At 39.4% G+C, this 11,576-nt stretch overlaps 1 protein-coding gene across 1 annotated transcript; it reads right to left on the bottom strand.

The window, feature by feature from the left end:
* Positions 1 to 200: 200 nt before the first annotated feature.
* nek2 (NIMA-related kinase 2) lies at positions 201 to 5,769 on the bottom strand. Its single transcript, XM_044377289.1, has 9 exons — positions 5,405 to 5,769; positions 3,082 to 3,299; positions 2,698 to 2,938; positions 2,157 to 2,239; positions 1,934 to 2,060; positions 1,618 to 1,846; positions 1,228 to 1,282; positions 1,012 to 1,091; positions 201 to 686 (listed from the first exon to the last, which is right to left on the bottom strand). Exons 1-9 carry the CDS (start codon positions 5,498 to 5,500, stop codon positions 478 to 480), a joined length of 1,338 nt encoding a protein of 445 aa, XP_044233224.1. The 5' UTR covers positions 5,501 to 5,769; the 3' UTR covers positions 201 to 477.
* Between the last annotated feature and the right edge of the window lie 5,807 nt (positions 5,770 to 11,576).

Raw genomic sequence — 11,576 nt, 5'->3', positions numbered from 1 at the left:
ATCAGGAAATGTCAAAGAAATAAAATTCACAATCATTCATTCTGCATAGTTTACATGTTCATTGCTATCACAGATAGTAGTAGCAGCTAAGAAGAACAGTAGTTGTTCTACTTAGTGTTTTTAACTTAATAAACTGCTGTGTTGTTATGGACATAAGTCACTAAAGAATCTGCCCTTTTATGTCCATGCAGTTTGTGAAGGAACACAGATTTATATATGTAGCAAGAATATACAGTACATTGTTTACAGTCACAATAGCTGCCTATAAAATAAACACATCAGCACTTCAAACTAAATAAAATTCTGACACACCTCCAATAAAACACTAAAAAACTTAACACACACAACTATACACAGGATTGAATCATTTGGTTTCACTACTGTCAACGCTACTCAATTATCATATAAATAATGCTTAAATTACATCCAGCTATCCTTCAGTAGGTTTCACATTCAGTCACAGTGATATCTGTATAATCAGCGGATGCCGAGGATCTGCCTGCTCTTGAACTGACAGGTTTTCTCCACTTCTTTCAGTGTTTGGGCGCGCAGATTGGCCGCCTGCAGCCTCCTCAAAATCAGATCCTGGGACGTCGCACTCTGACGGCTATCAGGCCGCTGGTTCTCTTTGCTCTCACCAGCAAAGTGGACCTTCTTCTTGCCGGGGGAGAGGTTCTCCACCACATCTAGGACCAAACGGTAAGGAGTAACTGATTAACAAAGCTCAGTCTAACTTTATGTCATCAGGCAACCCTGACAACAGCATGCAACACTCTTTCCAATGACAGCTGGATCTCAGATTATCAGGTGTGCATCAAGACCATAATTCTTTTAAAAATGCAGGATTAATTTAATTAATTCTTTATTGGTGTATAAAAACTTTATTTACATGATTTAAGAAGTAATAAATAAAGACATCAACATTCAAACCAGAAGCATCCACACATAAAAACATTCCTCATTTCTTGTCTTGGTTCAGTAAGTCCAGAGGTCTTCATCTGATTCCCATACCTATGTCTTTGGTGTAGAACTGTGCCAGGTCCCTCTGCTGCAGCTGCACACGGTTGTAATTCTTCAATAAACCCTCAGCTCTGAAACAGCACATTAACATCACCAATCAATTGACAAGACTCACAAAAAATGACCCTGTAGAATGAGCAAAATAGGTAAAATGACGTCCTGTGGATTGTTTTCTGACCTTTAAAAATTAAAAATAAAAAGTTTTACCTTGCTAGCTTCTCAGTGCACAGTCGTTCACGGACACACAGCTCCTGCTCCCTTTCTGCCACACAGAACAAAAAAAAAGACAAATTTATTTCTTGACCATGTAGCACTAAATTACACAATGGCGCACATCCTTCAGATGCATGTTCAAGTACCTGGAAGTAGGCAAAAATGTGGCTGCGACATGAACAAACCTGTTCTAGTTATATGAGTCTCTTCAACTACTCTACAACCCTCTTAGTAAGATGGAAGCAGTATTTGCTTTTTGTTTAAGTCCAGCTGCAGGTCAGCAAGAGTGATACTGTCTAACGGCCAGGCCACAGCACAATCAAACCCTGACCAGACATGAAATCGAAGTCTGCGTGGCACGAGGGGGAGTGGAACGACACTCACGCTCCAGTCTCTCCTCACGTTCCTTCAGCGCCTTTTCTCTGTCACGCAGCGCCTGTTCCCTGAGTCTGAGCTCTGCGGAAGAAGTGGCCGTTGGTTCAGCAGGCTTGTGACAGTCAGAGTCTGCTGACCGCCGTCGAAGCCGCGCCTGTGCCTTCCTCTGCTCCTCGGCGACAGCGTCAGCCAATAGGCTGCTCTGGAGGATAGACTCCACAGAGGGCCGCAAATAGTCCTGGTGACAAAGACCAATTACGCACAATGCAGCAAAGTGTAGTATCTAAAACAATATAATAGAATGATTAAATAATTCATTTCTAACCTTCAGGTTGAGCATTTTGCTGAGTAAAGTGTTCAGTTCCTCAGAGTATCGGTACGGGATTCTTCTGAACTTCCCCTCTCTGATCTTCTCTGCAAGCTCTTTTTGGTTGTAAGCGGTAAACGGAGGGCTAAAGAGGAACAATCCAGACACAATGCTCAGCTGCACAGTCAACAAACCAGCCTCTGGAGAAATGAGCTTAAGCAGATGTGTTGGGGAAACTTACGATAATGCACAGAGTTCATACAACAAACAACCCAGCGACCAAATATCTGACTTCTCGTTGTAGGACATCCGGTTTATTTGTTCCTGAAAGAAAAATGTTGAAAGATAGTGGCTGATTAAGATTAAGACTAAGATTTTTTGTAAAAATCAGGAGACAAAAACAGCTGAAAACACATATCCCTGAAGTTATTCAGTGAGTACATATATTAAGCTGTCAGGAGGACAGCTTTGTTGTGGCTCAACTCCAAGGTTCAGTGCTAATGATAACAAATACTCGTAATTTCTCCTCATGTGTAAAATATGGGATTCTGTTTCCTACACAGCTCCTTTTAGGTTTGGGTGTTCTGCACAGTTGGGAGTAGACTTTTCACATTTACAAGTAATCATTTTTCATTGAAACATAATGTATTATTTAATTCGTCCCTACAGAGGAACCCCGTCTCTCTACAAGATCATATCAAGATGTCAAGTTCACAAACCCACAAAACTCTTTGGAAATATTTCTTACAAATCAAAGGGTAGTTTAAGAATAAAGAACTCACTGGAGACATGTAGTAAGGTGTCCCAACAAATGTCTTTGCGAAGCTGGTGTCATGGTTCAGGATCCTCGCCAGGCCAAAGTCACCGAGCTTAACGTTCTGTCTGATGTCGAGGAAGATGTTGGCTGGTTTCAGGTCTCGATGAAGCACGGTGGCCCTGCCGTCACTCCGTCTGTGGCACTCCTTCAGGGCTAACGTGAGCTGTGCCATGACTCGCAGGATGAGCTGTTCTTCCAAATAACGTCTGCCGTGGTAAAAAAATCAGAGGTAATGTGAAGCGAAGTTTAACCTGAAACGCACTTTATTCTTGCACATGAGAAGACAGCAGCATGAACACAAATACACAACATAAAGAGGGTAGTCCAACACTAAGGATCACAAAGTCACCTTTCTTTGATGCATCGGGTGATGAGGCTGGCCAGGTCCCCACCCTCGCAGTGCTCCATGACAATGTACAGCGTGGTGTTGGTCCGGTCTATGATGCGGTCGTAGTACCTTACTATATTTGGGTGCTTGAGCTCCCTCAGGAGGTTCACCTCTGAAACCAGCATCTGCTTCTCACTCTCCGCCATGGTGCCATAATCCAGCTCCTTCCACACAAGGATCTACCACAATGCAAAAGAGGTTTAGTGAACCAAAAGAAAAAATCAAGGCCAACCAAGACCATCTTACATCTTAGCACTTATAGTTCCAGCTACAAGCCCATTCATGTGAAAGAGGCTGGGTTGTTCATTACGAGTGACATCGTCAGAACCATGAATGAAGTACTTCATATGACATGAGATGAAACGGTGTTACAAAATGCATGTGGAAAACTTCTGCTTTAGGGACAGCAAAAGTCATATTCAACAAAGTGAAATGTAAACGAGTCTGTAATCATACAAAAGAATAAGAAGATGCGGAAACACTAGAGATAATATCCACAGTTAGTTAGTTGTATGATGAAGAAACCATTCTGAATATGTCACATAAAAAGAAAAATGAACAGAAACTTAAAAGTAAAGTCAGACTGTTTCTGCTACCAAAGCAAAGTGTGGAAAGATATTAATGACTGATGAGGTCTATCTGACCCAAATGTTGCTTTTATAATCATGGGAGCCAATTAACAGTATGTGGATTATTTTTCTAATAAAAGACAATCTTTGGTTTTTATTTCTAGTTATCATCACACAGTTGTCTCAAGTTATTCTGAGCTGCAGTGATGGAATCAGAGTGTAAAATCATCCACACTGTCAGCTGTCAATCCAGGGATAAAATAAACTTTGCATAATTAAAATGCAGCTAAAATCATCAATATGTGTTTAGCGACATAAACAATCTCTCCATTTGTTAGAAGCTCTGTTTTAAAACCAGAGTGGAAATAGAAAGACTGGAACAATAAAATGTTTCTACAGACCTATAAAAGTATATATTGCTCTTTTTTTACTTGTCATTTTGTTGTAACATGTTGTCCATGTCGGGATCCTGTAGGTGTGATGACTATCTTTTTTCTTTTTTTTTTTTCACAGTGATCTGATAGGTCAGTGGTTGAGGTGTTGACAGGTTGTGATCCAATTCTCTGAAATTAACTTGCTCCGGAGCAGGTTAGCTGTTCAGCATGAGTTACCATGGTGCTGTACCCCGGTAAGAAGTGAACCGTTGTAGGAATGAAAACCCAGAATTAAACCTGATGTTACCTCACTAAACCCAAATCCTGCTTCATAGCACAGGCCTCTAGTATTGTGCGTCTCAGTGGCATCACGTAAACAGAATAGATCCACCCTAAAATGTAATCAGTTACACCTGTGACCAATCAAAATGTGTGACATGAAAAGTCTGTTATCCTAAATTGTTGCAGCCATTTTCCACACATGTTCACTCTGGCAAATATACGTACGCACCATAACATACAATGGCTGACAGCGACGAAGGCAGCTCTTGCGTAACATCAATAACACTTCAATTTAAGTAAGGTTTCATTTTGCTAGGTGTAATATATTTTTTTAAATTAGTCCAGACTTTATGGTTGGCACAGGCTACCATGGTTACATGTCTCCAACTGGCAAGGAGGCTCTCAGGAAATGACGTAATAATTACAGCTCAGTGCATCCAAAGAGATACTACTACTGTTTATTCACACAAAAGTATGTTGAATGATAGTACACATATTGAGTATGTAGTGCATAGTATGCAATTTCGGACGCAGCTTCAGTGTTTGTGCACTGGAGGCTTCAATTTTCCATGTCACACTTGAGTTAATTGAATGTTGACCATGATTGGCTCTAAACTAGATGTGATGTCACAAATCATGCTCAGAGGCAATGAGCACAGAGAAATTTTCAACTTTCAACAGATAAATGTGAAAACAGACTTCTAGTGTCAAACTCTGCATATGTATTCTTCTGCACAGTGAGGCTCAAACATTCAACTGAAGCAACAAGAAGACAAACATATTTTTGAGTGGAGGGGGACTTTAAGTTCGCAACATATGTTCTTTGTAGCAGAGCCTTTACATTTCTAAAACATTACCTTGTATTGGCATAACCTTACTAAGGCTACATACAAACCAATATTCAGGATCGATAGTTTGCAACTGAAACTAACGTCAGTGTAACGTTACTGTTTAATCGAACAGCAACGCTTTCGTGTTTGCATCTTAACGTTAACATTACGTTACATACGGGCAGAGGTTTTGTGCAGACAAAAACGTGAAACAGTTAACTTTACTCACTTTCCCGTCAGATTTCCGTCTTATTTTCTGGCATCGTCCATAGGAACCTGAACCTATAGTATACAACACCTCGTAATCCTCCACACGGGACGGCATCTTGCTCTTTACAACCGACGCTTTGTTTACCTGACGTAACGTTAATTTAGCTACTAAACGAGTTAACGTTAGCTGTAAACTCAGCGATGGTTAATCATTAACCTCAACCAGCGGCTTCCGAATGAGTCTCTTAATTTACTCTCTTGCTGGGAAAGCCGTAGTCTCCGATAAAGATGATTAAATACATCAAAAGTTTGGGTTTTTCGGCTTTCTTCTCTCGTACACTCGTGTGTGTTGCAGTTATCAAAACAGGAAGAGCTTGCACTCGCTCGTTTAAATTGGTGCCCAAATTCTCGATGGTGATTGGCCGGCTCGCTTCATACGACGACTTCTGATTGGTCATTGCGATGATACAACTTGTAAGGTTGCTAAGCGCCTGAAAGCCGCGAGAGTAGCGCGGGTAGAGGACACATGTTCAACTCCCCTCGTGGTGGCGCCAAAAACACACCCAAACCAGAGGCTTTCTCTTTATTTGCGTTGGTTTCAACACTGTAGCAATCATATCCCAGGGAATAGAGTTAGGATAATTCATTTATTTGGGAAAATTGAAAAAGATTTGGAGTCTGTTCCACAGCATAACTCTGTTAGTTTGATAAAAGATGATTGATTAAAGGAGATTTTTTTTGCATTTATCTTCAACATATTTCTCAAGGTCTCACTGGAATGTTATCTGTGGCAGTATTTGAAAAGCTAATTAAAATTTCACACACAAGTTCAAAGATAAGACCGATGAGGTTTTCGCTCTATATATGAATGCACCTTAAATAGTGTCAGCAGCTGACTCTAAATGCACATTTGGGACTGAAACTTCTGTGTTGGTGTTATTTTACGTCTCAGGCCATTTATGTGTTTCTGGTACACTGAATTAATATTTTATTTTATTCTATGTATAGGGAAAGTATCAAATATCAAATGGGAAAGCACATATATCTGTGTTCTTTATCACGGAACGAAAAGGTAATGTATAAAGCCATATCTCAATGGAGTAGTATGTCATACTTCATATTTTAAGAATATAAAAAGGGTTTAAAAACAGTTAAATTCATTCAAAACAGTTCATTTTTTGAGAATGAATAGGAAAATAAGTATTATTTCACTTTTATGTGGATGTATAAATGAATTAAATGTATTTCATATGTTTAGTTTGAATGTGATATTATTGGTTTCGGTGTAATGATGACACTGACACTTTCATTGAAGTGTAAACATTGTTAATTATATTGTACATTTTAATATGGATGAGTGGTTGTTATCAAGGTAATAACTAAATAAAGTGTCCTTTGCTTTTTTCCAAAAACAAAATTCAGTGGCTTTGGGCTCCAGCTCTTAAGACGAATCTTGATTTTCCTTTCATGCTTGAAATCCCTTTAATTGTCTGGGTTATGTACAGAGGTGTATAATAGGCACTGAAACATTTTCTTCCAGCAGACACACCGGGACATTTTTCTCAACACGAAGTAAGAGTAGCTGTCTTGAAAATTAATTGAGCAAAGATAAGAATAGCTCACCGGAAATATCCATGGACCAAGTCATGTTTGAGCATAAATCAGAAGAAAGTTATGTGTATGTTATAAAATCTCCTCAGCCTAATTTAACAGACTTAACAGTAAGTCCTTTCAAAACAACAACCAAACAGCATTGTAAGTAACCATTTGCTGTCTCTCTGACTGACATGAGCTGCAGAGTTTTGTTTTCCTCAATATGTAATCCCCCTATTATTCCTGAATACAAGAAAAGGTCGCTGGCTGCCATCGGAGCAGTTTCCATGGCTGCATATTTAAGACTCAGGGGAAGCTGAGGGGCGTCTTATTGTCAGTGGTCATTTGATTCTACCAGCAGGACCACCTGAAGAGTCGCCATCTGAGAGCAGGAACATACAGCGACCACTTACTCTGCTCATATTTCTAGTACTCTTCCACACAAGTCATCAATATAAACAGTCTGCCCTCAAAGAACTGGTGTTACTGAAGAAAAAAACTCTGCAATGTGTGTCATGTCTATTTGAAACTTTTCATATTTAATTGGAATAAAGCACAGCCAAGACTGCTCAAATGATGGAACGAAAATAAATCACCAAGAATTATGATAATTTATTCATTGTTTAAGTCTATTATTAAGCAGAAATGTCAACAATCTGTTGGTTTTTGATTCTCCAATGTGAAAATTTGCTGCTTTTCTGTGTTTTATATTACTGTCAGTTCAACATCTTTGGTATTTGGACTGTTGGTTGGAGATAACAAGCAATTTGAAGATGTTACCATGGGTTTAGGAAACTTGAAAAGGGCATTTCTTTTACTATTTTTTTGACATTTTATAGACTAAATGATTAATCAAAACAATAATTAATTAATAATCAAAATGAAAGTTATGATTTTCAGACAGTTTTTCAAGAACAACTTTTCCTTTCTGATCCATATTCTGTTATTAGCTTCATGTTGGTTTCACAAAGACCACATTTAATCCATAATATGTGGTGCATCTACATAAGAATCTTATAGTTAAACATACTTATACATTAGATTAGATCTGGTATGTAACATGCACATCATCATCATCATCATCATCACATCTTTGATTCTCGGATCAGATCTAAAAAGAGCAAAGCAGCACTGGTGTTAGTTTAGGTGTAGCACTATCAAAGCATGACTTGAGCAAACCCTACATGTGATAGATAAAAGATTATTTTCCACATTAGAAAGTCAACTTTCATGTGTGATCCCTGCCTGAGATAAATGCAGTCTTTATCTCACTTCAAATTATCCTTTCATCCCTCTCCGCTCTCTCCTGCCAGTACCACACACTGACACCACTCACACCACCAAGAGAGAGTGAGCGCCCGAGCCGGTCTGTCAGTCTGCCTCTTCAAAGGTCACTCCTACAAAGAGCTGGAGGAGTTTGGAAATCAGCCAGGAACAGTTGGGAAAGGGCGGGGTGGGGAGCGGAAAACTGACAGCTAAAAACAACAGAGACAGTCAGGTGCCTGAGGCCGCCCTGACGTCAGCTGCCCCTGTTAAAGGCCAAGAGTTGAGAGGGAACGACAGGGAGGACAGACAGCTACATCCCATAATAACCTCCTCCCCTCTGCTGGGGTGACTGTGGTCTTGTAATGGGGGTTACAGGAGGGTTATAGTGCTTATCTCACCTCTAACACCATTTTTTTTTTTGGGTGCAGCTCAGCCAAAGATCTCAAAATAATAAAGGTAACACACATCTTTATAATCATACACACACCTGGGTGATCTCTGCAGCTGCACGAAATAAAAACAGTGATATAAAGCTGATAATAAAGATATTAAAGAAAAAGTTCACAATTTTTCAAGTCTGTCTTAAAACAACAGTCAGGCGCCAAAACAAACATCGAAACAGGTTTTGCTCGCTGTAATCATTCCTCCCGTTCATATTGACCATTAGAAGATCCCTTCAAATGTGTTTACAATGTTCTTCCCAAGTCTGTCTATGACTCTCAGTCCTGAGCATGTTCATTACTTACTGAAGACATAAAAATGGGTCATGATTAAATACTTTGATTTTCTAATAAGGCTGAATAATTTCTTTAAACAGCTGGGCACTGTAGTTTTTAGCAAACATTACTCCAACAAGAGTATATAGTGCATTTGTTTGGGACTATTTCAAGTCGCTGATTAATACACATTTGGTGCTCTAGTGAGTATTTATGGCAGAAGGATGGTGCGTATCGGATTGATTAAAAACAAACTACAGTGCCCACGTTCATCGCAATGAAGGAACATGTCACTGCATCGGTGCAGCTGATTAATGTGTTTTTAATAGATTTTGGACAACAGTGGAGGTTTGTAGCACAGAGAAAAAGCACAGTATATTAGACTTTGGCTACACAGGAAATATTCAATAGTAGAATCAATTCATTGTTGGTTTTGGTCTTCTCATGGGATTTGTTCACAATAAGGGTAAAAATATAGATCATTATCATACCCTCAAAAGGATCACAAGAGAAATCTGAGGGTCGCAAGATAATAATAATAACTTTATTTATATAGGACTTTTCAAAACACAGTTACAAAGTGCTTTACAATAAAAAAGAGCACATTTGACATGTAAAAAACTAAAAGCCATAAAAACTAAGCACATTATAAAAACACCTATAAAGTAAAATGAACTAAAATACCATAACATATAGTAAGCTGACCAAAAAACAATTTTAAACAAGTGGGTTTTTAACCGTGATTTAAAAGACAAAACAGAGTTGGCAGCCCTGATTTTCTCAAGCAAGTCGTTCCAAAGTCTAGGAACCCCGACTGCAAAGGCTCTATCCCCTTTGTGTATCTAATCTTGACCTTGGAACATCAAGAAGCGACGCATCTGATGGTCTCAGGGAGCGGGAAGGGACTAAGGGCAATTAGAGATCTGATAGATAACTTGGGGCAAGGTCTTTCAGGGCTTTGTAGTAATCAATAAAATCTTAACAATCTATTCTAAAAGCAAAAGGTAGCCAGTTAAGGGAAGCCAGGATTGGTGAAATGTGATCATGTTTCCTAGACTGAGTTAAAATACTGATAGCAGAGTTTTGGATGAGCGGGAGGCGGGAGGGGGATCTTCTGCTGATGCCAGAGAGCAGGGAATCACAGTAGTCCAATCGACTGGTTATGAAAGCGTGAAATCAGTTTCTAGATTTTTGGCAGAAAGAAATGGTCTAATCCTTGAAATGTTTCTGATGATAAAAACAGGATTGAACCAATGAATTAACATGTTAATCTAGGGTGAGGATTTGATCAAAAATGACACCAAGGTTTCTGCAATGCTGAGTTATTGAATGAGATAGTGAACTACCACTGTTCAAAATTTGGTTGTTTGCACTATTTTGACCTATGATTAATATCTCAGTCTTATCAGCGTTTAGCTGCAGGAAGTTTTGTGACATCCACATGCAGATGTCATTCAGACAAGTAAGCAGGTTGGCATTGTTCTGATAATCGTGTCCAGGGTCACAGTCTAGATACATCTGAGTATCGTCTGCGTAAAAATGGAAACTGATATTAAACCAATTAACAAGATAGTATTCATTTCCCCCCTTGTGAGATATTTGATAATTTGACCTCCTACAGCATAATAAAATATGATTCAAATGGAGCCATATGAGAGCGTAAAATGACCACGGTCTAACTGCACAAGGCTCATGAACATATAAAACTTGTGACAATTAGTTACAAGTACATATTGCTTCCTTTAAAAAGGTCACAAATCAAAAAGGTTGAAACCCATTGCGTACAAGGATCAGTTCACTAAAATCACAAAAAAAAAACATTTTCTCATCAAGCCATGCAATTAGGAAGTAATATGAGTAATAAGGGCTTTGTTTCTGCAAAGACAGGTTGCTGCCAAATCTTCAATGTAACTTTTTAATGCTTCTATTATTTTGTTTTTGGTACAGTGGAAGAAATATCAGGGACATCTCAAAATCTTGACACATAAAACCAAAATTATCTGTAACACAAGGGGAAAGTGACAAATTCTCTTGTAATTTGGGTGAACTGACACTTTAATCTGCTCTCGTATTCGTTTTTTTTTTATCCCTACACATCAAAATTCACATGTTTCTTCACTTTTGCTCCTCAGGCAAACAATGTAAAACCTGATGTGTTGACACAAGAGTGAGACATGTCATCATAACAACGCTGAGGGTCTTTGTTGTGACAGCAGGAGGGGCCAGGGAGACACTACGATGCCCGCAGCTGCTGCAGTGACATTCAGCCTGGCTCTCGTCTCCACAGCTGGATGTTTTAGTGCCTGCTGACTCAAGGGACGCCACCATCGCTGCAGCATTCACAAGGGAGCAGCCATCAAAGCATGACATTGAAGTCCTTGGGGAGCGGCACCCGTGAAATAGTTCATTGCAGGTGTCCTAGCAGGAACACTGGTGCCTCTGGAGCAGAGGACACAAAAAAAATTCCTCTGGAGACTAATTTGACTGTAGTGTAGGTGACCTTTGGAAGAGCTTTTGAGCAGAATTGAGGAGGAGGAATCTCCATGCAGGGTTATACTACTCCATCTGGACACCACACTGAGCTACAGCCCTGGCTCCTGTTAGCTCTTTGGTATG

The sequence above is a fragment of the Thunnus albacares genome, chromosome 16 (genome assembly GCF_914725855.1).
Source record: "Thunnus albacares chromosome 16, fThuAlb1.1, whole genome shotgun sequence".
NCBI lineage: Eukaryota > Metazoa > Chordata > Actinopteri > Scombriformes > Scombridae > Thunnus > Thunnus albacares.
The sequence above is the reverse complement of the archived record's forward strand: the minus strand, read 5'-3'. Positions and strand labels throughout refer to the sequence as shown.

Excerpts from the sequence above, each read along its gene's own strand:
- nek2 (XM_044377289.1), bottom strand. The coding sequence starts at position 5,500 with ATGCCGTCCCGTGTGGAGGATTACGAGGTGTTGTATACTATAGGTTCA. Across the intron at positions 3,300-5,404 it reads GACGGAAATCTGACGGGAAA|ATCCTTGTGTGGAAGGAGCT; the intron begins GTGAGTAAAGTT and ends GCATTGTGGTAG. Across the intron at positions 1,283-1,617 it reads ACGTGAGGAGAGACTGGAGC|AAAGGGAGCAGGAGCTGTGT; the intron begins GTGAGTGTCGTT and ends TCTGTGTGGCAG.